This window comes from Corylus avellana, chromosome ca3, assembly GCF_901000735.1.
Source record: "Corylus avellana chromosome ca3, CavTom2PMs-1.0".
Lineage (NCBI taxonomy): Eukaryota > Viridiplantae > Streptophyta > Magnoliopsida > Fagales > Betulaceae > Corylus > Corylus avellana.
The window spans coordinates 38,786,470-38,813,624 of record NC_081543.1 but is presented as its reverse complement, the minus strand read 5'-3'; the positions used below and the strand labels follow the sequence as shown (position 1 = coordinate 38,813,624).

Below are 27,155 nucleotides of genomic sequence, written 5' to 3'. Positions count from 1 at the left end.
ATTGATGTAACTTCAATCATATGTTGACAATATTAACTAGTTGTAAATGAGTTATAAGTCTAACATTACCAAATTTTAAAAAGCTTAATTGGCGTTCGCTGAGTCGACTGTTTGCAATGAGAGTCAATAACAGGCAACGTTTGATCGACCAATATCAAAAACACAATTCTTAAATACTCAAATCCAACTCAATATTAGGTTTCTTATTTTTTGAAAGGTCTAATTGGAACTAAATCCGTTAAGATTGGGACATCTATTTCAAAACTGGACACAAGAAACACATGTTTCAATCTCAATGGGTTGTTCTGCCTTGTAACACTTAAACGCTCTCATTCGGTTTATCTCCTTGACCCATCCCATTCGATTTTGTCAACATAACCAAATTTTCACTTTCTATTGTATTTTTATTTTATTTTGTTTTCTTCAAATTAAAGTTTTCTTATGCTTATTGGCTTAATTCGGCGGGTTGTTTTCTTATTTGAGCATGTTGTGGAATATTATAGGTTGTGGGATGTAAGGGATAGGTATTGGGTTAGTTCTTGAGGTGCCATAGTAGTGGGGGCAGTGTAAGGGATTTCAGGCCATGGAGGCTGAAGGTGGGCTCGGCTCATCTTCTCTTCTTTTTCAATCCCTTATCCCATTCAGTCTAAAGTATGCCACCTTTTTTTAAGTACATTCCTACAACAGAAACAAGCAAAATATGCCACATTGAATCATGGGTTTTCAACCTAAGCCATCACATCTTTCCAGACTTAAAAAATGCATTTGGATATGATGTTGGTTTTGCTGAAAAACATTGTCCTTGGAGAGATATGTGATTTTGATTATTGAAGCTTAACCCGCTCACCTTCTTCATTTTTATCCGAAGAAAAAAAAAAAAAAAATCAAACTTATTTCTTCACATTAATAAACAACTTTCTTCGCTTTTTACTTACAAAAAATTTAAAACTTATTTTACTTTTATGTCACATCAACCCACAGCCACCTTTATATCATATCAATCCATTCTTTTCTCATTTCTTCTCTAAAAAATTTAAAATTTATATATGCTAATACTGCTCAATAAAGTACTGCTTTCTAGGGTTTTGGGTTTTTTTTTTTTTTTCTTTCCTCTAAAAGTATTCTAATGTGATATAAAGGTAAAAACTATTTTTGTATTTTTATAAGCTTGTTTTGAGTTGTTTGTTAATATATTTTGTCTTGAGAAGAGAAAACAAAAGACAATAAATTCAAACAAACATGACCATGGTTTTTGCATGTGGAAGCAAGGCCTCGAGTGATAAAATTGTTAGATTCTGTATGCCACGCAGTAGCAAATGCATTATATTTTCATTATTTTATTTTGTAAAAGGGAACCCCTGGATAAGTTCTATGACAGACAGCCAAGTTCCTGCCTCCATTACAGGGTGCAGATTCAACACATTGGGGGCCTAATGCTCACTACACAAGCCAGCTTTATTAATAATAACATTAAATTTTAGACACACCACTATTCTGGTTCCCTCGTAGGGCCAACTTCTTTTACCATCAAGTTGCTTCATCCACCTCTTTTGGGCTGCTATCTATACTGCAAGCAATCTTGGTCTTCCCAAAATACCTGGGGAGAAGAAAAAAATCATGACCCTGAAAAAATGTACATTGACAAAATATGTATTTTCAGCCTGAGAACAACTTATAGATTGGTTATTACGTGCCACTAATTTTTTGTCCTGACCTTCCAACCAATGGACAGCATTGCAGAGCTCAGTGCTCACAAAAATCCTGAACCTCCCAGTGAATTCCCCCAAGCAGCATGTGAAGAAATGTCTCCTTATTGCTTGACACTGGCTGCTGTGGCTCCATCTTCTAGTTCTGTTTTTGGCAGTATTGGTGAGAAACAAATCTAAACCAAGATACTCATGGATTAGCAAAACTTGAGATTAAAAAGAGAGAGAGAGAGAGAGAGAGAGAGAAAAGGTTTAGATGAGAAAGCATGCACGCATAACAGAAATGAAATCATACCCACATTCCTTCACATAACATCTGAAAAAAGGAAATTTGATATATTCTTTGGAATATTCTTTGGAAGTAAGTTTAATATCCTGTCTGAATACCTTCATCAGGTTTTAGTGGAACTTGCAATCAGAAAGTAACCTCAATTGAGACTTAAAACTTCAGCTTTACGATGATAACTTTTTGATGACCAAAAGCGGCTTTTCATCCTCCATTCCTCACAAAATGCTAGCTGTGTTTTGCACTTTCTTTGAGCAACATAACCCTGTCAAAAGTTAATTGATCAGGAGCAAATGGATATCATCTGAGGTGGCACTCAGAATTAGAAAGAAGTTAAAACCAAGGAACAGCAAACAAGACCACTGATTGCTTTTTTATGGTATGTCAAGATGATTGATGGTTTATCAACAACAAAACTCATGTTCTCCAAATCGAACTGTGCAATCATTTCAACAAATTAACATAACATCAGGAAAAATGAAAAAGATTTAAGGCATTAATGCACTCCCCATCAACATTATATTACAACAAAAAGAATCTAAGATTAACCTTTAACATATTGTACTCTTCCTAATTCAAATTACCAATAAAAGAACAAACTTTATTTGTTGTTTTCTCTGATCTGTGACTAAAAATCACAAATATTAATTCATGTTGTAGCTCCATCACAAAAATTGCTCTAAAAGGCAAAGAACCAGTAATAAAAACATCTCCCGAAAGTGTTACTATTATGGTTGGACACTAGAATTCTTACAGCCCATTTGATCCATAGATTACAATTGAGATGATGAAGCCAAAACTTCATTTTCCATTTTTTTCTCTACATCAGCCACAATATGCAGATACTTATCATGTGGGACCCTAAAGGCTTTAGATATAAAATAAACTAAGGGACCATATGTGACGCCCTAGAAAATTAGTCCCACATTGGGTGGGTGGATTACCCATATTAAGTGGGTAAATTATAAAGGTGCTCATGAGTAGTAAATCCAACATTGGTTCCTTATAAGGTGAGACTAAGGTTTATAAGTAATTCTAAGGAGCTCAAATTGTAACTTGATTAGTTATTTTAAGTAATAGCGCAGATGTGATTATGCTTTCCCTGGGTGCTTGCTCTATAAATATAAGGATGACAATTTTTTACATGACCCGCAAATCTAACAAGAACCAAATACGAAATTAGTGGGTTAGGGTTGAAGAGTTTGACCTGTTTAATTAAATTGTTCGAGTTAAAATTGACTTATATAGTTTTATACTTATGTCTTGACACGAACTGAACCCACATGCAAACATGAATTGTCATTCCTACATAAACATGCATACATACTTTTATAGAAACAATTCGACTTACAGTGAAAGTCACACAACTTATGTTGGCAATAACAGATTCAGCTCAAATGTTGATCTTATGTGACGGTATCTAAATGCTTCAACAACCAACATAACACATCAAAGAGTAAAACCCTCTCTATCATCAAACGCAGGTTGTATTATATTTCCCATGATATTCAAGCATGAAGTATAGTGCATATCACCTAAAATAAACAAAAATGGATAATTAGTTAAATAAGGAAATGAGAAACACATTAAAAGGAAACAGAATTAAAGGATACGACATATAGAATGTGAACCACAAGATAAGGGACTGAAGCAGTTTAAAAAAGTACCAGTATCATGAGTATAACAACTGCAATTGTAATGGAAGTCCAAAGTCAGCGTTATCTCCCAGACCTCCAAAAGAAAGGTTATTTCTCGTGTACCAACTCAGATTACATTGTTTTCCTACTTCTTTTTGGCTTCCTTCTGTTTTTCTTCAACGAACTTATTTTTTCCATAGCAATGATCAATCCCTCATTTAATTGTTGTGTACTTCGACCCCAATCCCAAGATATCCATCCCCTTTCCTGCAAGTCCTTCAAAAGCATCTCTCCCTTGACAAGATTATTTTCAGCTACAATGGCATCGAGAAGAACAGTATAGGTGGTGGTGTTGTGCCATAGACCTTTTTGTTTCATCTCTTCATAAAGTTCAAATGCAGGCACAACATCACCATTAGCACATAGTCCTGAAATGAGAACATTATAGGCAGCAACATCAAGCTTCACACCACAATTTTCCATAATGCCTCTCAACTTTAGGGCCTCTGTAAGGTTAGCATCCTTGCAGAACACATGCATCAAAGATGTAAATGTTGCAGTAGTTGGAACGAATTGCATCTGGAGCATGCAATTAAGAACCAGCATGGCTTCTTCAATTTTCCCACATCGTGCAAGCCCTCTAACCATAGCACTCTCAGCAACATCACAGGAACTGATACCTAGTGCTCCCATCTCGTCTTTAAGCTTGAATGCTCCTTTTATATCTCCCACTCTACACATACCATTAATTAGAGTGATATACTGCTTACACCTAGGGATGAACCCCTTTTCCAACATGTCATGCAAAAAAATATGGGAATCTTGGAAAGATAAATTTCTAACCAGTCCGTTAAAGATCGCATTTTGCGTATCTACATCAGAAATAACTCCAAAAACATTCATAATATTAATCAGATCAAATGCCTTCCCCATCTCACCAGTTTCACAACACTTGGTAATAAGCATGTTAAATGTAAACTGATCAGCTATAACACCTTCCATTGTCATTTTTTTCAACATTTTGATACCAATGTCCAACATACCAGACTCACAAAGTCCAAGAATAAGAGAATGGCATGTTAATTTATCAGGCAGAAAACCTGCCCTGGTCATAGCACTATACAATCTAGAGCATGTCAATAAAATCCGTTTCTTTGAATATCCATGCAAGAGAATATTATATGTAGACAAGTTAGGCCTCAAACTTTTGCTCCTCATAGTAGAAAAGACATCATTTGCCTGCACCAGTTTTCCCATCCTTGAGTATCCATCTAAAACTGCATTAAGTGCAATAGTATCAGGGCTCAGACCTTTGTTCTCCATCTCTTCATAAAGATATAAGGCTGCCTTTGATTGTCCGGCCTTGAAAAGGCCGTCAACTAAACAGGAATACAGTACCAGATTTGGAGATAGAGTTTCATTTTGCAACAACTTTTCCAACAAGAGGATAGCTGCAACCAATTTGCCTTTCCTGCAGAACCCAGAAAGAAGGATAGTGTATGTATGACTGTCAGGTAGCACACCATTCTGGATCATCTCATCAAGAAGGACCACTGCCTCTGACAAATTCCCCAATTTACATGTCTCAGCAAGTATTGTATTGTAGAGAACAGTATCTACCACAGAGGGAATGCAGTTGAGTTTATTCAAAAACTTCTTTGCCTCCCCCAGATTTCCCCCCTTGCATAGCCCTTTCAGTAAACTCCCATATGTGAAAGGACTTGGGTGATGACCTAATCTAATCATTTCATCAAGCAATGAAAATGCTTTTAACCCATCACCCAAATTTCCGTAGCCATCTATAATACAATCAAAAGTTACAGAGTTAGGACCAAGGCCAATTCTACTCATGTGATGCATGAAATTTTCTGCTTCTACGAGTTCTCCAACCCCACATAAAGAAGTAACCAACACGTTACATGTGAAATGGTCCACTTCATGCCCGTTGCGAATCATAGCTGCATAGACTTTAAATGCCTCTGCAATGTTCCCCGTCTTGCAAGAATTATAAACTAATGTAGAGTATATGATATTGTTTGGTACAAGTCCAGCTTTATACATTTTGCATATTATCTCCTTTGCACTTTTTATCTTCCCGAGACTGCAAAATCCGTTTATGAGCACTGAAAATGTGACAACATCAGGATTGACACAATCTGTGCACATCTTATAGAGCAACTGCACAGCTTCATCAAGCAACCCCTTTTTGCATAATCCATCAATCATTACTGTGTATGCAATACAACTAACCACCATCCCTTTCATCCTCATTCTCTCCAGGATGCTGCTCGCTAAGTCAAACTTGGCATGCTTGCACAGCCCATTTAAAAGAGTCCCATAACTGACATCATTAGGTCGCATTCCTCCCTCTTCCATCATATCCAAAAGTCTAAATGCTCCTTCAAAATTACCCCTGCTACAGTGCCCATCGACCAAAGCATTGTAAGTAATACAGTTTGGTGAAATATTAAGCAATGACATCTCATCCAAAAGCCGAGTAGCAACTTCAATCTTTCCCTCCTTAACAAACCCATTGATCAGAGTATTATAGGTCACTTCATTAGGAAATAACATCTTTTTCCTCATCTTTTTTAGCAGTAAATAAGCTTTCGCACTCCTGTTGTTTCTACACAGATCATCAATCAACATATTATATGTACATACATCTGCTTCAATACCCTTAGATCCCATGTGATCAATCAGCTCAAATGCCGCTTTGTATCTCCCCTTCTTGCAATACCAATTCAGCAAAGTATTGTAAGTAACTATGGTTGGAATATAACCACTCTCTTCCATCTTTCTTAACAGATAACCGGCTTTTTTAAGCTTCCCTTCCACACATAAACAATTTAGCAATATATTAAAAGTAGCTACATTAGGACAAACCTCCCTGCTAAGCATTTCCTTGAAAAAAGACCAAACCGACCCAGCTCCCCGATCTTTCACCATAGAAGCTAGAATCATATTACAGGTAAAAATTGACGGCCTAAATCCTCGAGAACCCATCAAATAGAAAGTTTCCACAGCATCTCCAACCATCCCTTCTCTAACATACACCCTAATTAGAAGGTCAAAAACTGCAGGACTTGAATTGCAAAGAGGGTATGTATTCATAAAAGCATCAAAAACAGAATTTGGCCCAATACCCATTCGTGATATGTGCCTCAAAGTTGATTTTGCAGGGTCATACATTCTAGCTCTAACAAGTACATGGGTTGTGATGCAGAGTACATGGGTAAGATGGTTGAGTTCCAAACCAGGTTGCTTGATGACCCAGTTGAAGAATTTCAAGGCCAGCCTTCCATGAACAGGTCTAAGTGAAGCCAACCTATACTCCATATGGTTCAGTGACTCCCAACGGTCTATAGTAAGAATTGCGTATATGCTCTTCTCCATTTCTGAACCTGTTCCCCAAAACCAAAACTTTCAATGAGAAAACATATACAATAAAAACACACAAGTAGCACAGTCACGCATACGTGTAGAGAGAGAGAGAGAGAGAGAGAGAAAGGCATACCGGAGGTTTGTGTGTTCTGCTTCTGCAGAGGTTCATTTTGGCTGCGAGAAGTGTGTAAATTCTTTTCTCTGCTAAAACTAGAGAAACCCATGTGAGAAAAACGTCTAAAGTTTGATAATTTGTGGAAAATTAGAGAGATTCTGGCCGATGAAGAACTCAAACACGAATACATCAGTGGCTCCTCTGTTCCTCACTACTCAACATCGCGCCATTACTCTGGAATTATAGTTATAGGAAGAAGTAAAAAACTAGTCCAGAGAATTTCATTGATACCAATTTTGGGCCCAGGTAATGGGTATTTACAAGGGATTAGAAATGGACTCAAAAAGGAAAGTTGAGATTGTGATGTGCAGTATGCGGGCTCCTGATCCAAAGAGTCTATAATAAGCTTGGACCTACCCCAAAATGCAAAGTTGTCTTCTTGAACGAATCTTTGTTTTTGAGTCATTAGCAACAAGTTTTGGAGATAATAGAGTCTCCAAGGCGAGGCAAGTTTTAAAGGATATTATATTTTGGTTATACATGGGAACTACACATTTACAATCCTCTAATTACCATCTTTTTTGTAATGTCCTTTCCAATTTTTAGATTTTGTAATGCCTCCCCAATATATTATTGTGGTTGCAATGTTGTCATTCCGCAATCCAAAATGAGATCTTTAAAAAAGAGTTAGAAAACCATAGATTTATTGTAAAAGATAATAGACTCATGGTAGGGGTCACAAGTGTGATACAACCGCTAAGACAAGAACCATAGGGCGGCAGAAAGTAGATTGATAAAAATAAAGAAGAGATGTGTAGATGACAAAGGTGATGAATGGATGTAGATCTGACCTCCAAAACCCTGATGAAAAAGTAGAAAAGAATTAACACCCGCCTAAGGAGGCTAGTGGCGGAGACACCAGGTTTGGGAGGGTAGCAAAAGAGCATTTTTGCAAGAGCTTTTTCAGAAAGAGCCTGTTTCAAAAGCTACCATTTTTCACAATAAAAAAATGATAATTAAAATAGGGTAATGTAGTTAACCCGATTATATACTAATGGTAGTACATGTAATTCCTTTTCCTCCTTTCCCAATATATAAATCAGCCAGTTCAAAATCATTTGAGAACCACCAGCAATAGGTACTAGGTCCCATGTTGTGCTACAAATCGTTTAACACTACTCACATGTTTTAAAAAGGAGAACAAAACATGCCCAAGAATCAATATACAACCAGTGGGAAAGTACAAAGGGTTTCATAATTGAGAACAAAAAAAAAAAAAAAAAAAAAAAGAAGGTTTAAAAGATTTACAACACAAAGTGCTCGGTAGTAACAAGTCCACAATCTTTGGATAGGTTTAACCAGCTACAAGCTAATAAGTTGAGAAAATCTAATTAACCATTCAAGTAAACCAAAAGGAAGAGAGAATCTGGCTACAATTTACGTCATTAGATATACATACCCTGCTATATGGTTACAGAAGCTAATTCATAAGGCTATAATCTAAGAACAAAAAACCTACTATGAACAATGAAAATATATGTCAATCAACATTTTGTACACTTCCCCAGTACTCGTTGGCATGGCAAGAATCCAAGGAATTAACATTTTCTAGCCAATTGATACTGATCAGCCCACCATTCCGCAAAAGCATAATTATCAACTGTTGAATTGAATTTAAAAAAAAAAAAAAGAAAAAGAAAAAAGAACTGGCTGCCAGAAAGAAAATAATGCTTTCAAAAAAGTTCCTGGCCTTCCATCTCCTGAATTTTTTATTGTCCACCTGGGGCAGTCTCCTTTACCTGCACCATAAAGGAAACGGCAATAAGATCAATGGTGTAGTAATCAAAACCATCAACACGGGCGATACGGACCAAGGATACACCAGGCACGCACAGCGCGATGCAAGTATACTCAGTATTTTGACCACCTGGTTGTTAAACAGAATGAGGGAAGGAAAGAAAACTTAGAAACTGTCTTACTGGATTAGCTTTCTTCCCAGGCAATCTAATACCTAACCCTTCCTTCCCACTCATTGTTTTCTAGATCCAACCAAGCACAAAAAAATATTAAAATAAAATTTTCTTGCGCTGATTTATTCTCTAGGACATCAATGTCCAATACCAAAATCGCTAGGGATTTTGTAGAGAACTTGCCTTATTAGGCCAAAAAGATTGAATACATAATATAGTAGCAGTACAAGCAGATGATGAATTAGAAATTTTAAAAGATAGAATAATGAAAAAGGATGTCTAACTGACATGTACATGGCAATTTTAAAGGCAGATTGCTGGCACTGCTGGGGCCACAATATCACGTCAAACTTCGGTCAACCAAAGCCAAACCCTTCATTGGCTTCATGGATAGCAAGTAGCAGGCGTTCTTGAAGCTGTTCCTTTGAGGTATACTCGGGAAGGTCAAGCTGATTAAAGCTGCAGCACGAGGGGGGAAAAGTGAATTAGTTAGTTTAAGCCCACTTTGATTCCAAGTACCCATCTGCCTATAAAAGATAAAGGATGCATATATCTTTACACAGACCATGTATGTGCCGATGGCAGCCGGTCAGGAGCTCCATATGCCTTGTGAATCTGAAACCTTTGAGGACCAGAAATACCTTGCAAAGCCTTGAAACCCTCCAAAGGAACCTGAATTATCAAAAATATGCAGTGGCTTAAAGTCAAACATACAATTCATGATTACAACCAAAACAAAAACCCTAAACCAGCTTTAAAAACCCTTGCCCCAACTATTTGGTTGGGCTAACCAGTGCTGAGAATCAAAATTTGCACCACTTAAAAGGCATACATCACATAAAGCGTTTCAGATATAGGAGCATGATACATCATGTTCAGCAGTGAGACATTAGCTTCTCCTATTCCCTAAGCACAACTTCACGCAAAAAGGATAACATTTTCAGATGAGGAAACAACAAGAAGACAATGCATTATCCAAACAAGATAAAAATCTAGTTAGTTGAAATAAGCAAACTTCTGTCCTTGCCATTCAAAGACAAATTCTTGGAACTGAACCCACATTGTCAAGTCATGGTTCACGGGAAAGAAAGAAAGACGGTTAAAAAACAAAAAAGCAAAACAAAAGATTGGTCATGGGGACACCAAAAGAACATATGTTAAGCATAACATCACATCTTAATCAATGACAACTAACATTAATGCAAAGGAGAATTTTATAAATTTTAAAAGTGAAACAAAACCCGGGGGGCGGGTGAAAATAAAAGTCACATACATGCAAAACCTACAAGTCCACTTACATTATGTTGTGCATCAAACTACCATTTCATGTATAGTGCAATAAATTACCTTGGATGTTCCAGTGACAAATTGCAGAAGTCTTGCCATATCTTCCTTGCTGAAAGACGTAACAACCTCCCAAAACCATTGAATAACACAAGATGCTGCTGTATAGCCAGTATACTCCGCGTTGGCCTTCAAATCCTCCACTGCAAAAGCAATGACACCAATCAGATACCTTTAAGTAGAGCACAAGAACAGAACAAATATTCAATGACAGCATGGGAAAGCCAAACTTACAATCAATTTCTGGAAGCCCACTTATAAGTAGCTCAAGCTCTTTATCATTGAAGATAGAGATAAGTTCTCGTGGTACCAATTCATTGAAGCCTTCCAAAAAGGAATTAATTTGAGGACGGATGGCATTTGTCAAGATATGTCCGGCAACAAGGTCAACATACTCGTGCTTTGTTTCTTCTGTAACCCTTATATTTCTTCCTCCGGGTTTAAGCTCATAATCAGTAACCTTTTCAAGAAAAAAAAAAAAAACAGCAACAAAAGAAGATATTACTTCAGACAACTTAATGTAATCTTTGAAAAATTACTCATGTTTTAAGAATGTCAGAATGAAAGTTCTGAAGATTTACAAAAGCAAAGCAGCTTGAAGAGTAACCAAATTTTATAAAATTTAAGAAACAGATCATAACTTGTAATTTACATACCTCATTTTTTCCATAAAGGATATGCTTTTCCTCATCCGCATCCATACTAAATGTCAGGTCAGGAATGTCACTTACATCATTCTGAAAAAGGTCAGATATAGACAATGAGACAAAAAGTGACATTCCAAACAGAACAACAGCCATAGCAAAATGTCAGTAGAACCACAGAGGTCAAAAAAAAAAAAAAAAAACAGAAAAAGACACTGGATTGCAAGTATATGAACCCACTGACCTCCAACATCCACTTTAAATTCTTGTAGTAATCAGGGTCAACAGCCTCTATATCATGGTAAGTCACCTTGGCACCAAGTATGTGCTTGTAGAATGATCGAGTAAAATAGACATCCAAAAGCTGCCCATCAAACAATGCCTTTGCAACCTTCACAGCAATTAAAAATAAAAATAAAAAATTGTAAAAAACCTTTGGACTACAGTTGCAAAAACTATCTATGATAACCAAAAGAAAAAATATACAAAATATAAAACCAATATCAGAACTGGTGGTCCCAAAGAAATTACCACTCTGCCCACAAACTTGAAGTAGGAAAGATGTTCTGTCTGATAGACAGAATTAGGGTTTGGCTGGAACGTTGCATTGTTTCCCACAGTAGTGAAAAGTAATGCCCCCTTGTCAAATATAACCCTTGACAGTAATTGATACCATTCTCTTGTCAGACCTCCAGCATCAATACCCTCTTCACCTTGAAATTGCACATTCAATCGTCCCTTTAGATCCTGAGTGGGACGCATCCGCAACTGATTGTATGAGTCCTCCAAAACGTAAGCCCTCCGCACACTTATCCGCAATGGGCCAGAGAGGTGCTGCTCGTGCTGCTGCCTAATTCTTGAACGAAAATACGCACGCTTATTGTCAAAATCGATCAGCCTTGGTGCCTTCAGCAGCATTGAAAGTGATTTTTCCAATAAACCAGGATTCTGTCTAATAAAAGCATTCAAAAGCCGTCGGTGCTTCTCAGCAAACCTTGTAAATGTGATGGCACCATCAAGCTTCTTCTGAGAATCAACACTGCACTTTGTGGTTAAAGAGGCTGAACTCCCAGAAGATTCATTTTCTCTTGCAGTTATATTGGCATGATCTTGCTGCATGATAGACTGGTTTGCTTGTAGCTTTTCACTCAAAACAAAGAAAGCCTCAATGAAGGGCAAGAGTCGTTGTGTTCCAGGAGGAAGAGGAGATGAAGAAGAGGTTCCCTGGATTTGCTCCCCAACATTTATATTTGACATGGTATGAGAGGAGCTTTGACCCAGCTGTGTCTCAGTCACACTTATACAATCACTCAATTCTTGCCACAATGGCTCAAGTGCGACATGCAACTTTTTCATAGTAGCTTGCTCCTCCTGCTCCTGCTCCCCATCACTCTCAAGTCCTGTACTCTCATTTATGCTAGGTGAAGTGAGTGTACTGAGTGCTTGTAGTACACGCAGGATTGCTGCACCAGCCATGGAACCAGCACTTAAACCTAGCATGTGCGTTTTCCGCAGAGTGACAAGCTCATCGACAGCTGAACAGCTCAATCCACGGGATAATTCAGAAAGCTCTGAAGTAAAAAACTTTCGATGGGGTGCAACAACTGAAGCCAACTTCTTCAGCACCTCACCGGAAAGCATATAAACTTTATCTGAAAGCCTAAGTAAGTTAATAGAACAGATTAGTCACTCATTCATCTGAATTAATACAAAACTAAGGGGAAAAAGGAGAGGGAGAATACTGCAAAAGAGAAGAATTAAAAAGGAGAGTAATCCAGACAGGAAGTGGAAACATAGATGAAGTGAAATTCAAGTATCATAATGGTTAGCAGGACATTAAGGATGCATTTGGCATTGCGATTTCATAGATAAAAAGTGCAATTTCAAACTAAATCAAAGAAAATGGATTGTTTGAGATTGCGATTTGAAAACAAAGATTTTTTAAGTTTTCAAATCGCATGTAAGGAAGTGCTTTTTTTTAAACGTGCAATTTTAAAGGCTACACTACGATTTTGCAAACGAACCCTAAAGAGAGTTACACGGGCTACAAAATAATAAATAGTAAAGAGAAATATCTAAACCATCCAGAAATAAGATTCAGAGCATTAAAAGTACCCCTCACGGCCAAGAATGCTGCACAGATTGCGAAGTTCTGATTGGGGCAATTGTAAAAAGATATTATATGTATCAATGCTCCTCTTTCCATCTGAAGTGGACGACTCAGCACCGGCACGTTTATCCTCTTGCTTAGACTCTGGTTCCATTGACGGAGTATCTTTCTGGACGTCACCAGAAGCTTCATCGACCGGCAAATCCTGGGAATTCGCTGTTGTTGGTTCAGATTGAGGCTGGTACTCTAAATTTGATGCAGCAGTATAAACAACTACTTGAAGCAGACCCATGACCTGCAGTATTTAGAAAAAATATCCGGAAAAAATATAAAAATTAAAACAAGATGGACTCCAGGTTATTGCATTTAATTATAACAAGGTTATGGAACAAGCTAATATAATAATATATACAAATAGAAATAGAGAGTGCCTAAGCTATTTTGAAATCACTTGACCAAGATATCAGTTCTACCTGCTCAAGGTGAGCAGTGCTGCGTAGAAAAAGTGGTCGATTCAAAAGCTTCAGCAACAGTATCAATGGAACATCCCCATCCAGAGAGTTTCCCAAAGGTTTTGATGCAAATCCTCCTTCCACAATTTTCTCCTTGCCTTTATCCTTCTTGCTTTCGATACATATAGGACTTAGAGGCTCTGGAACAAGTACGGGATCAAAGTAGAATAACATATTGGCAACAGCAGAATGATTAGTAGCCAAATATGTCATAATCTCAAAAGTTCGACGCAAGACCAGTGGAGGTAGACCTGTTAACAGACAAAATTTAAGATAGCATTAACAATAAAAAATTAATACATAAACACAAAATTAAGCAGATGGTTCCGGTGACATCAAATGAAGTCTTACCATCCAACAACTGGGATCGACCATAAACAACATTTGACTGACAACCATAAAGCCTCTGAGAGTTAATTGTTGCCAATCCACAGACTGATCCTTCAGCCTCAGGCTTAATCATATCAAGCAAAACACGCACTAGAATTGCCCTTGTAACACTATGTGCACATAGGTTTAACAAGAGTCTCTGCAGGAGGCCTTTGCCAAGGGGCTAACCACATAAAGAAAACAATTAGCCAGATATCATAATACAGTACACACGCACACACACATCTCACTGCCAAGTAACTTGCAGTACCATATTTAGTCAGGGTCACTTTTTTACAGAATTTCCAAAAATACTGAAATTTCTCAACAAAGATAAGAAAATAGGCATTCTGCATTTTAGAACAATTCTGCCCTCTTTCCTTACATAATTTTTCTTTTGGATTTGTCCACAACAAGTGATGATTCATAAAGTCCAGATCATCAGTTGAGAGTCCAACCTAATGACTAACTGAATTCATAATTCCTTTACCAGATCAATGTAAATTTTTTCCGTTATTTGAACCAACCTTCAACATAGATTCTGTTGATTCCGTTGCATACAAGAGCTAATATTTAATTTCAATTATCATACATTTTCCATCTTTTATTTGAAAAAAAATAATAATAAAAATAAAAATAAATAATAAATTAAAAAAACCACTTTTGCAGGAAAATTTGGTAAGGAAAACACAAATATGTCCCAACTAAAGCCGTTTATTTAGCCAAATGAACAATAGAATGGAACATGGCATTACCTGAGCTAACCGCAGGAGCCGAACCAAAGCTTTCAACGCATTAGCGTCCAAAAGTGGCTCACCTTCAATTTCCTTCACCTTCAAGCTATCTGCAATGGTGGAACCTGTCCTCCGCCCTATCGTAACTCCAACACCCCTGTCCATTACCGTCTGTCTGTCAAAACCCAACCCATTCCTTCGATTATTCAGCCTGTGGCTGCCTGCAAAAAGGCTGCGAGCCTGATAATGACTCATTGCTCGGTCCCTTAGCATTTGTGCTTCGGCTAGTAATGGAGAGGGCAACGCAGACAGAACTGCTTCTGATGAAGTCAGAAGTACCTAAAACAAGCAAAAGACGAGGACTATAAGAATTGAATAAAAAGGACAAACAGTTATCACATCTCGATACACATATGAAAAGGAAAGTTAAAGACGCAAACCTCTTCACGCAAATCAGCAGGAAAAGTAGCAATGATTGAAGCATTATCCATGTCAACTGGTTGTCCTTCAGCCTGCTGCGCAACCCTTTGAGCTCTTTGTTGGGCCAAAACTTCTGCTTGAATATCTGGGGGAAGAGCAGCTAAGAACTCCGGATCAATATCTTCAGCAGAAGGTGGTGCATAAGTCGGAGCTTGAACAGACTGAGCTTGCTGGGAAGCTAGTACTTCTGCCCGAAGATCTTCAGGTAGTGCTTCCAAGAAGGTGGGATCAATAGCATTAGCACCAGACACCTCATTACTCATACTAGTTTGCTCAGCCTGATCAGTGTCCAGAGCAACCAGTGTGTTTTGCCTTGATGATGGCTCATCTGTATCATATTCAGAGGCAGGCACAGGTTGCTCAGATTGATTTCCTTCAGCATCAGTACTATTCATATCAACATCAACACTTGCACGAACAGAAGCAGCATGAAAATCATCTAGATTAGGTGTCTGCAAACCAGAAATTGCCAGACCTAGATTACTGGCCTGGTCATCTGTTCCTGAAGATCCACCACTACCAGTGGCCTGAACTGGCACATCATGAAGACTTGCACGTGCTTCAGAACCCCTATCACATTGTAGATCAGCATGACAGTCTGAAGATGAGTTGACAAACTCTGGCATTGTCCCTACCTGCTCATCAGCAGTGCCATTTCCTTCACCAATTTCCATGCTATCATGCCCATTTGGTGTAGTGTTCAGTGAAAATGGTTGGATCATCATAGGATCATGTGCCTGTAAACATTCGCCTGGATGTTCAAGAATGGATTCTGGATTAACTTGTTCTCCACAGGTTACACTCTCAACCATTGGGTTAACTTCTTGATGTGTGGTTTCATCACCATTCTCTTGATGCTGCCCTTCGCTTTGTTGACAGTGGGTGTTAGCACCCTCTGCCACTACGGCACTATCATTGGATGGAAGGGCATCTGGTTGTTTCTCCTGCACTCCTGAATTTTGGGACTGTCTTTCAGCAGGACTGTTTGTAGGAGCAATACTGCGCAATTGAGAAATGAACTGTTCCTCTACTGCCTGTGCAATAGCAGCAGCTTGAGCACCAGCTTGAGGCTGACCATCATCAGTCCACCGACCATCACCAGGCCCTCTTCGTCCTGGTAACTGCAAGGAGTCCATACCGACAGAATAATCGGTCAAAGGTGGGGGTGCTGCCCCAACCAAACGGTCACCAAAGAGACTCCTTAGGACATGATCATATGGAGGAACTGGAGAATCAAACATGTAGAAATGTGCTGCATCAGAACTCCCAGATGACAAAAAAGCTTCTACATCTCTGGAATTCCCACCTGATGACCTCATTGAGGCCAGATCCCCTGACTGGGAAGGTCTTAAAAGGAGAGGATGTTGAAAACCATTTACTTCCGCAACAGAACGCTCAAAGGAAGACCTACCTGTCTGACGGCGGCGTTCAAAACCTAAGGGCCTACGAAGACCAAAAAGGTCATCCACATTAACTCCTTCAAAAGGTTCAGCTGCAACATCAATTAGACCACCTGCAGTCCCAGGTTGCCCAAGTACCTGCAAATGATCCAGCCCATCAAGGGCCTCCCTCCATCTAACCTCTATGACACGATTTTCATGAAAATCATCATCCTCTTCATCAATCATCTCATCATTATAGTCGTCTCCCAAGCCCGTGTCATCATGGTCTTCCACATCTGTATCAGCAAGAGACATCATGCCACCACCATCTTCTGCTATATCCTCATCCTCATCCTCCCCCTCATCATCATCCTCATCATCCTCTCCGTCATCACCCATATCATCATCTTCATCACCCATATCATCATCTCCCCTATTCTCAACACGGAAATTCATCTCAATTTGGTCAGTGTTGTGCAAAACACCACCCTCTTCCATCTCCTCACGCATGAAATCCATCCCAAGCTCCACGGGTGGGTTGGTAGCCATTGTCCCCTCCACTTCTATTCTCATATCTTGCTCCACAGATTCATTACGATTTGCATTATGATTATCTTCACCATGAGAATTTCCTTGATCCTGTTGTTCATTCCCCTCTACATCTCTGACTTCTTCCTGTCCGTTTGTAGTCTGATTATGCTCCACGGTTTGAACAGCTGATGGTGCAGTTAATTGATCATCGGGTCTTCCAATTAACCCTATGGATTTTTTCTTGTTCGTCCCATCAGATTTAAAAATTTGCTCACTAGCATTGGCAGCCCTTGTTAAACTTTCCAAAGACTTAAGTATTAGGTTCACAATTTTAGGAGCATCAGGATGGTCCAAATCAATCACTTGAAGAATGCTAGTTAGGCAGCGAACCATTCCTCCATCTATCATGCTTTTTGCTATGTCTGGTGAGCACCCAGAACCACCAGGTAAGTTGCTGGAGGATGAATTTTTCAACAAAATAGAATACGCCAAATCAACAAAAGCAGAAACCTTCTTATCTGGCAATAAAATGCTCGTAGTAGAATTGCTCTCTAAGTTTGAAAATGAGAATAAGGCTTTCACAAGTTCATTGATTACTCGTCTACGGCCTTCACCAGAACGACCACACAGAACGACAAGGAACCATGAAGCCTTTTCAGACAATTTGCCTCTCCATTCATCAGGTCCTGCAGATTTATCAATAGAGAGTGGAAGTAACCGATGTAAGACATGATGAAGTATTCCACCACCATTTCCAGGAATATCTGATGGATTAGATGCCCGGAGTTGACACATTTCTAAATCCCGTTTAAGTATAACCCCAACTGCATGTACATACATCAGAAGAACATCACTTAACAACTTGAGGACAAAAGTCACCTTAGCAAGTCCTGCAGATCTTTCAGATTCAGACTCTAATTTCATTGTCTCATCAACCTTTGACTTACCCTTTACCTTGGTAGCGGGTTCATCAACCTCCATAGAAGATAAATTATTCACACCAACCTCTTGGCTTTTTGGTGAAGGGTATTTTAAGACTATGTCAAGAAGTTGATCAATTACTTGAGTAAGATTGGCAGGGATCTTTTTGTGGCCTTTGGAGCATTTACCTGATCCATCATGAATCTTATTTTCAGAAATCCTGACACACTCATTGGAAGATAATCCAGCTTCAACCCCAGATGCCTTTGATTTGTCTTTTTCCTTCTCTTTTTCCTTGGCTAACACAATAAAGGTCCTACCTCCAGATGTCTCCAACTGGCAAACAGCACCAGCAGCTTTCATGAAAACCACAGAATCCCTAGAGATAACAGGTGCCATTGATGTCAAAAAAGTCCGTGCAGAAACACGCCCAGCATGGCCATTCCCACTCAAAGTTTGTCGTATCTCCAATTCCATAGCTGTTTGCAGTGTCTGAGGATCTTCAAGGAGATGCCGGACAATAGCAGATGCAACAGTGTCATATCCAGGGAAAAAACTACTTCTTGGAAGACTAAAAAGAGCAGCCAAACCTCCATTTTCAAGGAACTGCAAGGCTAGAGAATGTGTTTTCGTCAAGCGAGCACATAATTGCAGAAGAGCCTGCATTATCACTGCTGGCATATGCTGTTTTATCAAGTCACAAGCCACTAGTAGCACCTTAAGACTCTCTTCAATAGTCAAATAGCCAGTCGATTTCCCCAATATTTTTTCAAATGGTGCACCAGATTCTTTCTCATGGGCATCTGAAGCTGGTTTTCGGTCATTAACTGATGCAGGATCTGATAAGGAAGCATGATCTCCTGATGAATCCAGCTGAGATCCTGCTGGAGTTCCTTCCATACTCTCAGAGAAAATTTTGGGCCTGGACTGCAACATGTTATCCAAGATAAGCAGTAAAGCACTAATGCACCTTGGGACCAGAAGCTCATTCCCTGTCTCATTTCTAGCCTTAAAGTTGGTCAAAATATCTATTGCAGTCGATACAATACCATTCTCTGCACCAATTTCCCGTGTAGTGCCATCCTCAAAAAGAAGCAATGCTATAATATGTGATAGCATACTTAATGCACTTGTATCCTTAGAAAAATCCAAAGGGCAAAGTTTTAGCTGCTGAATAAGATAAGATACCACTCTTGGACGATCTTCTCCTTTGTTCCGATTGCAAAGTGTAACAAACAAATCTGTCAACGGAAATGCCATTGTGTCACTGCTCTGAAACAGTTTCACTGATGAAGCAAGAATATCATCAACAGGGGGTGCCTTCATATGCCCATCTTCTGTCAGGACATCCATCGACTTGTCAACAGTATCAACTTTAGATGTTTCTGATGAACTTCCCAGAGACAGAGCAAGTGCCCGAGCTAGTTCATCATCCTCCTGTACAGGATCCTCAGCATGACTAAACAACCATTCCATAGCCATCTCAACACTATTTGTTTCCACTCGCCTCAGTGCTTCCTCTGCTCTTGCCCTTGTAAAGCCCATATCAACAATGGTGGCAATAGTAGCTTCATCAGGAGGTGGGGGCATAAATCTCTGGTTCGTAGTCCCCACAACGCCACTTCGATTTCGTTTCACATCTCCAACACCAGAGTACACATGCGTAACAAGTGAAAGAAGTGAAGCAACAAAGCCCAAACTACAATTGGGAAACATGGGGTGGTTCCAAACAGGAAGTATCACATCAAGAACCTGAGATTGCAGCATACGAACAAAGACTTCTGGGTCCCTTGGAACAGGAAATAGCCCAATTGACAGACCAACTGCAACCGGCTGCACAAGAAGCTGCACTTGGGATGCAGAGGTCGGAGATAGAAGTAAGGAAGAATTAACAAAATACTCGAGCACACGGCAATAGCTCTGTAATGTATCAAGCAGCCATGTACTGTGAGACAATTTACTTCCTTCACCTGCCTTTTCTTGTTCAATGCCTGGTGTTGGAATAGAGTATGGTAGTGTCCACAACAATTGACTTGTAGCTTCAAATGTCGTCAGTAGCTCCTTAAAGGTACCATGAACATAAAAATTATTAACCATTGCAGTATAACAAGTACGTCGCCTGCTGTCAAATGTTATTGATGCCATGTCATCCACTACCTTCCCAAGATATCGACATTTTACTGACAATGACATGTCAAGTCCCACAGAAGTAGAATACCCAGAGAAACTAAGAGCCTCAAGAAATAACTTAGCCAGGCCAGTTCCAAGGGTCTTCGAAGCTGAACTCAACGACCCTGAGTCAACTCTACGACGATTTGGCGATGTGAATCCCTTGACAAGAGCTGTGAAGAAAGAGCGGAACATTGAAGCAAGCTTGTTAAGAATTTCAAAAACAAGGACATCAGGACTTTTCTTTTTCAAATCCTGGGAAGAAGATGTCTCCGGTACATTGGACAAAACTTCAGAGTCAATGTTCAAAGCCTCCACATGCCTGCCTGTCCGTCCCCTTATGCGTGTTAACCCATGTCGACTACGACGGTGCAAACCTTCTCCAGTACGAACTACAGACAGAAACTCCCGGTCTCCAGCCCACAAGGACTGAGAACCATTCCGGACAGAAACAGGGTTCATGTATCTCACCATTGGAGTATTTGCATCATCATCGCTTTCTCTTCCAACAGCATTTGATGGAGCTGCCTCTGAATTCTCAGGTTCTTGATCAGCATTCCTCTTCTCATCCACCTTGGAATCATTACACAAAGAAATTTGCCAGATTATTTCCCTGTACGTGCACCCAAGATCTTTCAATACATCAGCATCTGCATTGCCAAGCTCTGATACCACACTAGTAGTCCCCTTCAATAAAAAATTAGAAAGAGACAGAATGCCTTCAAGACTGGAAAGATATCTCATAACCTTTGTTTGCAGTGCAGATTCAACCACAGCAAGCTGAGTCCCTCCAACTGAAGCTAAGAGTTCATTTGTTGATTTTAGATGTTCTCTCAGAAATGAACAAACTGCCCGAGCAAGAGAAGCAGAATGCTGTGGTGAGAAGTTCTTAAAGGCAACGGAGATACTCTGACCAACTGAGACCGAAAGAGGCATTAAGGGCAAAGTGAACAACTGCAGAACAGCTTCAATCCCCTTCTTCTCTACAAATATACGACATGTATCAGCATTCTGAAGAATAGTTTCAAGAAGACGAGCAGCATTGCTCACACAGTCAGTGAGGAATGACTCAATATTAACTGTTGAGGAATCAGCAGATGGCTCAGAGGTCTGCTCAGAACTTTCCATCTTGGATGCTTCCCTATCATCTGAAAGAACCAAGTTCCTCTCTTCACCATCAGTTTCCATGGGAACGGGAGTAGAAGAGCACAAAGGATCACTTGACAAGCATGAAGAATCAATACCAGATCCCATTCTCAAAATGGCATTCAAGATCTCAATCAACATATCCACTCCAGGCCCACGCAATGAGGAAGCATGGCGCATTAGTTCATCAAGTCCACTAGACAAGGATACTGGGGTATCACTAGTAAGTGCACGCAAATACATTCTTGAAGTAAATATTTTCACAAAGCACCTCAAAGCATTGCGATCTCTAACGGCCTGAAGGCCATTGTTGTTTAGGCACAAAGCATCCAAACACTGAGGTATGCATGATATGGCTTCAGAAGAGCAGAGAACACCATCCATTATAGCATCCAAGAACGCAGAAGGAAGACCTGCTGCATCTAAGACAGGAAAACAAGTGGGATCTTTGTGAATCAAATCACTCATGACAGTAGCAGCAAGTGAAAACACCCCACCACCAAAATCTTTTGCCCTTCTAAAAATTACGCATAAGCAATACGGTAAACTCTCCTCAGTGCCATAAACACGTGCAGTATTTCCAGGGGCATAAGTTCCAAGGGATATAGCACGCAGTAAAGCTTTCATCAGCAATCGCCGGTGATAAGAAACTAATGCTTCAGAATAAAGAGGCTGCATGTCATCTAGCTCACTTGAGGTGCCTGCAATTACTTCCTTACTCCCACTACAATCAGAACTTTCACCTTGTTGCTTGGAACCATTTTCTATATGTGACACTTCCACCTTCAGACGAGAGATGGTATCATCCAAACCGCCCAAGTCTCTGAACAAGGCAGCAGCTGGATTACTGTAATCCATAAAAGCTTCTAGAATATGTACAGCTGTGCTAACCAAATGCAAGTGTTGTGGATTTGGATCTTTAAGGAGAGGTAGGAGAGTAGGGATAAATCCTGCCTCGCGCATGGCTGAGCAACCTGAAGATGATGAAACCAAAACAGTGACAAGAGATAAAAGCGCCTCAGCAAAAACTACAGACCACTTTGAAGCATCACTGATTACAGAATCAATGGCCTTCTGCATGAGGCTGGATAGGATGCCACGGTGACCACCAGATGTGACAGCAGCCAAGACAGAAGGCTGGCGAGACCTATCTTGACAAAGAGCAACCAAAGAAAGCAGACACAAAATCCGAATTTTCTCAGGAACTGCATCTTCATAGCTTAATAATGACACTAACTCATTGACAAACTCGGGCTCAGTGTTAAAGAAAGAAACTAGGTCATCTGCATCACCACTTGCTTGCACAAGAACTATGAAGGCATACAATCGAATGCAGGTATACTGCTGCCGAGAAGCTATAGAGCCAAAAGCCCTTGCAAACCGCAATCTTGTCAATAGAGAAAATCTTAAACTGGCAGGTACTTTGTATTCTGCAACTAAATTGCTTAAAAGCTCTAGATCAGTCTCTAGGCGAGCATTGATGTCAGGCAAATGAATGATCTGTAAGCCTTGGGTTGAAAGCTCTCCAGCAGGGAGTTCACTGGATAACTCACTGGATGCGTAGAATTCAAAGTGAAGTGTGCAACCCAACTCATAGGCAATTGGGTCACAACCATCCTGCACAGCAGTTGCAATTAATCCCAGCCCCTCTTCCTTTCCCCCCCAACCTTGTGCAAGAGCAAATAACTTTGAATTCAGAGAAGCATCTCTGATGGAGTACTTGCCAATAGTTTTTTTCAAAAAAGCAGCCAAAGTCTGCAGGCAAGCTTCAATAACATCCGGATCGGTTGAAGCAAGCAGTAAAGAAAGATGCTGCTGCAATTTCATGCAAACAAAAAGTGTAAAATTTATGGGAAGGTAAAAGAAGAACAAAGCTTCAAGTGAAAACTCTGAAAAATCCTAAACCACATTATGGAAGCAGTTATTACCAAACAAAGGATATAAGCAAAATACATTAATACAGATGAATTGACAATTCTAACACCTAGTATTAATCCAAAAAACAAAAACTACAAGTATATTAAAGAAAGGGGAACATAAACATACCTCGTAAGAACTATAGAAGTGCTTATTCGTGCAATTCTCCAAAATTATTCTTATAACACGGAGAATTTGAATAATGGCTTCTCTTGGGAAGGGAGGATCAGAGTCCAGAAAATTATCCTCAACCTGCAAATCCTTCCTCGCTTTGATGTGCTTCTCAAAAAATGAATCAAAATGATTAAAAAGATCCACCCAATGATGGAAATCTCCCTGCACCACCAAGATACACATAAATCAAACTGCAACACAGCAACCAGAACTTTATAACATGAAAGGTGAAAAAGGTCACCTTATCAAACTCCCAAACAAAACCTTTGAGAGGTCCTTCTATATTCTCGAGTGGAACAGCAGTGACGCTATCGATGAAGGATCTAATTTTTGGGGGCTGAGACAAATTATAGGGAAAAAAATTAGTTCGTAAACATGTAGGCATCACCACGGTACTAGATAACATATTTACATTGTACCAAGATAGACACAACAAATTAAAGATCAAAAACAGATTAACTAAATAAAAAGGCACTTTTGGAATTATATACCCCTGTGCTAACACTTGCCTACCACTAAAAATGGTTCCACAATGTCAAAGTCTAAAGTCAGGAAGCTTTCACTGCCAGAGATTCTTAAAGGCTTTCTGAATATCAAAACCTGAAGGCACAAAACTTTCATTGCCAGATCCTTTAAAATGATTTTTGACTATCAACTGAGAAGTAATGATTGCCACAACCTTAAAAAAACACTCCTAGATAAGCATGAATGACTCCCCTTTTATTGAATATAAATTTTTCTGTTTCTAAAAGGATTATTTTTATATTTAAAATTGAAACAAAAATGAAATCATGCACCTTTTTTATTCTGACATAAGAACATATTACATGTCCTACAAAAATTAGGTTTTCTTGATTTCACCTAGCACTAACAACAATTTCTCCTCTTTTTTCCTTTTTTTTTTCCCCTTTTGGCATGTCCGCTAGCAGTAACAATCACAATATTCACTTTTTTGCTTTTTTGCTTTTCCAATTTTTCAGCAGTTTCTAAGCATCCAGAAAAAAGAACAGCTGAATTTCATAAATCGTGGGGCCATTTAGTTCTTTCATTGAACAACAATCCAACCTTGGCAACAAGCAATAAATAATGAGCAAGTGTTCTAATGAGGAGAAGAAAAGACGCTTTCAACTTGAACAACTAATGATCCAAAAATCAAGTTTCTAAACATCAATACTCTTATGGGCTAGTATGGAATTATATGTAACTAAAATTTCTAAGCACTTAGCATTTTTTTTCCAATATGAACAAAAAACCCAATGACGCATTAGTTTTCAGTTCAATAAACAAAATATTTTCAAATTCACATACATCAATAATAAACAAAAAGAAAAGACACTATTTTGTTGACCCGTTTCCCAGAATTTCTCAAGCAACCAAACAGAGCATGACAACCAAAAGCACAGAAAGAACCATAAAAGCAGTAAAACAACAATCTTTAAGCAATCAAAATCACAATCAGATCATCGCAAACATAAAAGAACACTAGGGCAAAGAAATTATTTTGCATAAACCCCAATACCAACACACTAATTGTACTCCAACATTTCAGGAAAAGCATATAAAAAAGAGAAAATGATTGTAAAACACAAATTGTAATAGAAGCAATTATTAATGCAATCGAATATTTTCTCATTGGTAGATATGCTGACCACTTCCAATGCCCTCCTCCTCTTCAACTTCATCTTGGAATCAAAAGCATTTCACGAACCAAAACCGCTTCTTGAAACCGATCAAATCCTCAAAAACCGAGAATCGATCGAAAAAGCAGAGACCCCGAAATCGAAGAAGAGTAGATAAAAGTAAAAAAAGTATGGCTTTCGGTCACTATTCGCAACGATCGGATCCTAGAAATATGATTCCAATCCACAATCAGACGGACTTGGAACGAAAACAAAGAGGATTTCAAGGTTTTTGCGATCGGGAATTAGGGTTTTGATTGAGAGAGAGAGAGAGAGAGAGAGAGTTGAAGAAGAATTGCAACTGAGAAACCAAGTGCTCTATTTATATATACATATATGTGGGTGAAGATGAAGAAGAGAAGAGAATAGAGAATTTCACACCCAAAACTACAGATATTTGGAGAGAGAGAGAGAGAGAAAGAAAGAAAGAAAGAGAGAAGGAGGAAATAAAATTTCTTGAAAAAAAAAAAAAAAAAATTGTGGTAAATTATTCTTTTCTATAATTACAGTTGGAGTTAATTAGCTGTGTTTTCTTTTTTAGAAATTAAAAATGTATGTAATGTTACCTCATTTAAAATTTTAATACATGGTTAAATACAATAAAATAAAATCTATATTATAAAATTAACTTTTAAAAAAGCTAGTTTTTTGTGAATTCCATATAGGTTTTGAGTTGGGTTGGATAATACAAAATAAAATATTATTTTTGGTGAAGATTGATATTTGATAAAGTTCCCAATGAACTAAAAATAGATTTAACTGACATTAATTAAGTTTTCTTACTAATTAATTGCAATTTCTTACAGCCTTTTTGGATTTATTGTTTAACTTATCAAGAACTGTTAACAGTTGACTTCTTAATAGCCTTCCTGAGAAGGTGCATTATGTTCTGTTGATATAGAAAAACTCAAGTTTCTTCACCATTATTTTCCTGCCATTTATTTTATTAAAAAAAAAAAATCATAGTACCAATATTAACTCCATAAATTATTGTAAAATGAATGATAGATTACCTACAACACTTGTTGTGCATATCCTTTTGTTGCCATAATTATTTTATTTTTATTTTTTAAGTAATTTTAAGACGGTAAATTTCAATTCAACATAGGGGTCAAATTTTTACGAGAGAATGGCTCAGTGTTACATCTCCGTCACACACTGTTTTCCACCCAAAATTAACGATCAAATATGACATAAGAAAATTTTGATAATTTGTAAGTCTGAGTTACAAATGTTAACTTGCATAAACTTTTGAAACTTGGCTCATAAGAGGAGAGTGACCAATAACTTATATACACGTGATTAATATTGTACTTAATCACTACGTTCCGTAGCCGACATCCACAACGACCCACTCTATCGATATTTACCTAATAATTCAACCACAAAACTACAACTCATTCGATATCATAATCAACGAACTACATTCGAATCAAAATTAACTTGTAAAGAGAGGATGTCAAAAAAGTCGGGTAAAGTGTAAAGTTTTATAGACATGGTAAAAAAAAAAAATGGTATGTGCATCAACATGGGCTTTTCTTAGCCATGAAGTTTTAAAGGATGCCCCACTACAACTTTATTCCATGACTAATAACACAGAGAACAATTATCTGCTTTTTGGACAGAAAAAGATAATAGAAAAAGAAAAAATAGACAATGAATATTAAGTCAAAAAAGAAAACCAACGGCCATTTTCAAATGCTTGGAGCTAATATCAATGTAAAGAGAGTCTTCAAAGGACATCTATTGTTAAGCTCAAGACGGCAAATCCCCTAACGTTTGTGGTCGTGTAGATATTGCACAAATGTGCAAGGATTATAGGAAGAGTTATCATAAATAATAAATGTTTAAAGATAAAAAAAATAAATTAATTAATTAAAAAAAAAAATTGTTATTTTAGTCTATTAAATTTGCACATATTTAAAATGCATTTTGGACACCTTGG

At 38.4% G+C, this 27,155-nt stretch overlaps 2 protein-coding genes across 6 annotated transcripts; both read right to left on the bottom strand.

The window, feature by feature from the left end:
• Positions 1 to 1,316: 1,316 nt before the first annotated feature.
• Positions 1,317 to 7,348, bottom strand: LOC132175633 (pentatricopeptide repeat-containing protein At5g55840). Of its 4 annotated transcripts, none has more exons than XM_059587635.1 (6): positions 7,147 to 7,348; positions 3,660 to 7,033; positions 3,344 to 3,527; positions 2,002 to 2,257; positions 1,715 to 1,851; positions 1,317 to 1,597 (listed from the first exon to the last, which is right to left on the bottom strand). In XM_059587635.1, exons 1-2 carry the CDS (start codon positions 7,316 to 7,318, stop codon positions 3,762 to 3,764), a joined length of 3,444 nt encoding a protein of 1,147 aa, XP_059443618.1. In that variant the 5' UTR covers positions 7,319 to 7,348; the 3' UTR covers positions 1,317 to 1,597; positions 1,715 to 1,851; positions 2,002 to 2,257; positions 3,344 to 3,527; positions 3,660 to 3,761. The 4 variants fall into 4 exon arrangements, with proteins under 4 accessions (XP_059443618.1, XP_059443620.1, XP_059443621.1 ...); XM_059587637.1 differs by having other exon boundaries at positions 2,094 to 2,257; XM_059587638.1 differs by having other exon boundaries at positions 2,134 to 2,257.
• A 1,100-nt stretch (positions 7,349 to 8,448) lies between these two features.
• LOC132173371 (E3 ubiquitin-protein ligase UPL1) lies at positions 8,449 to 25,580 on the bottom strand. 2 transcript variants are annotated; one of them, XM_059584855.1, is made up of 16 exons: positions 25,181 to 25,580; positions 23,773 to 23,868; positions 23,487 to 23,693; positions 15,252 to 23,255; positions 14,833 to 15,150; positions 14,060 to 14,261; positions 13,670 to 13,959; positions 13,202 to 13,491; positions 11,618 to 12,746; positions 11,331 to 11,477; positions 11,099 to 11,179; positions 10,677 to 10,902; positions 10,446 to 10,585; positions 9,664 to 9,770; positions 9,387 to 9,557; positions 8,449 to 8,927 (listed from the first exon to the last, which is right to left on the bottom strand). In XM_059584855.1, exons 1-15 carry the CDS (start codon positions 25,211 to 25,213, stop codon positions 9,455 to 9,457), a joined length of 11,373 nt encoding a protein of 3,790 aa, XP_059440838.1. In that variant the 5' UTR covers positions 25,214 to 25,580; the 3' UTR covers positions 8,449 to 8,927; positions 9,387 to 9,454. The 2 variants fall into 2 exon arrangements, with proteins under 2 accessions (XP_059440838.1, XP_059440839.1); XM_059584856.1 differs by having other exon boundaries at positions 15,252 to 23,252.
• Between the last annotated feature and the right edge of the window lie 1,575 nt (positions 25,581 to 27,155).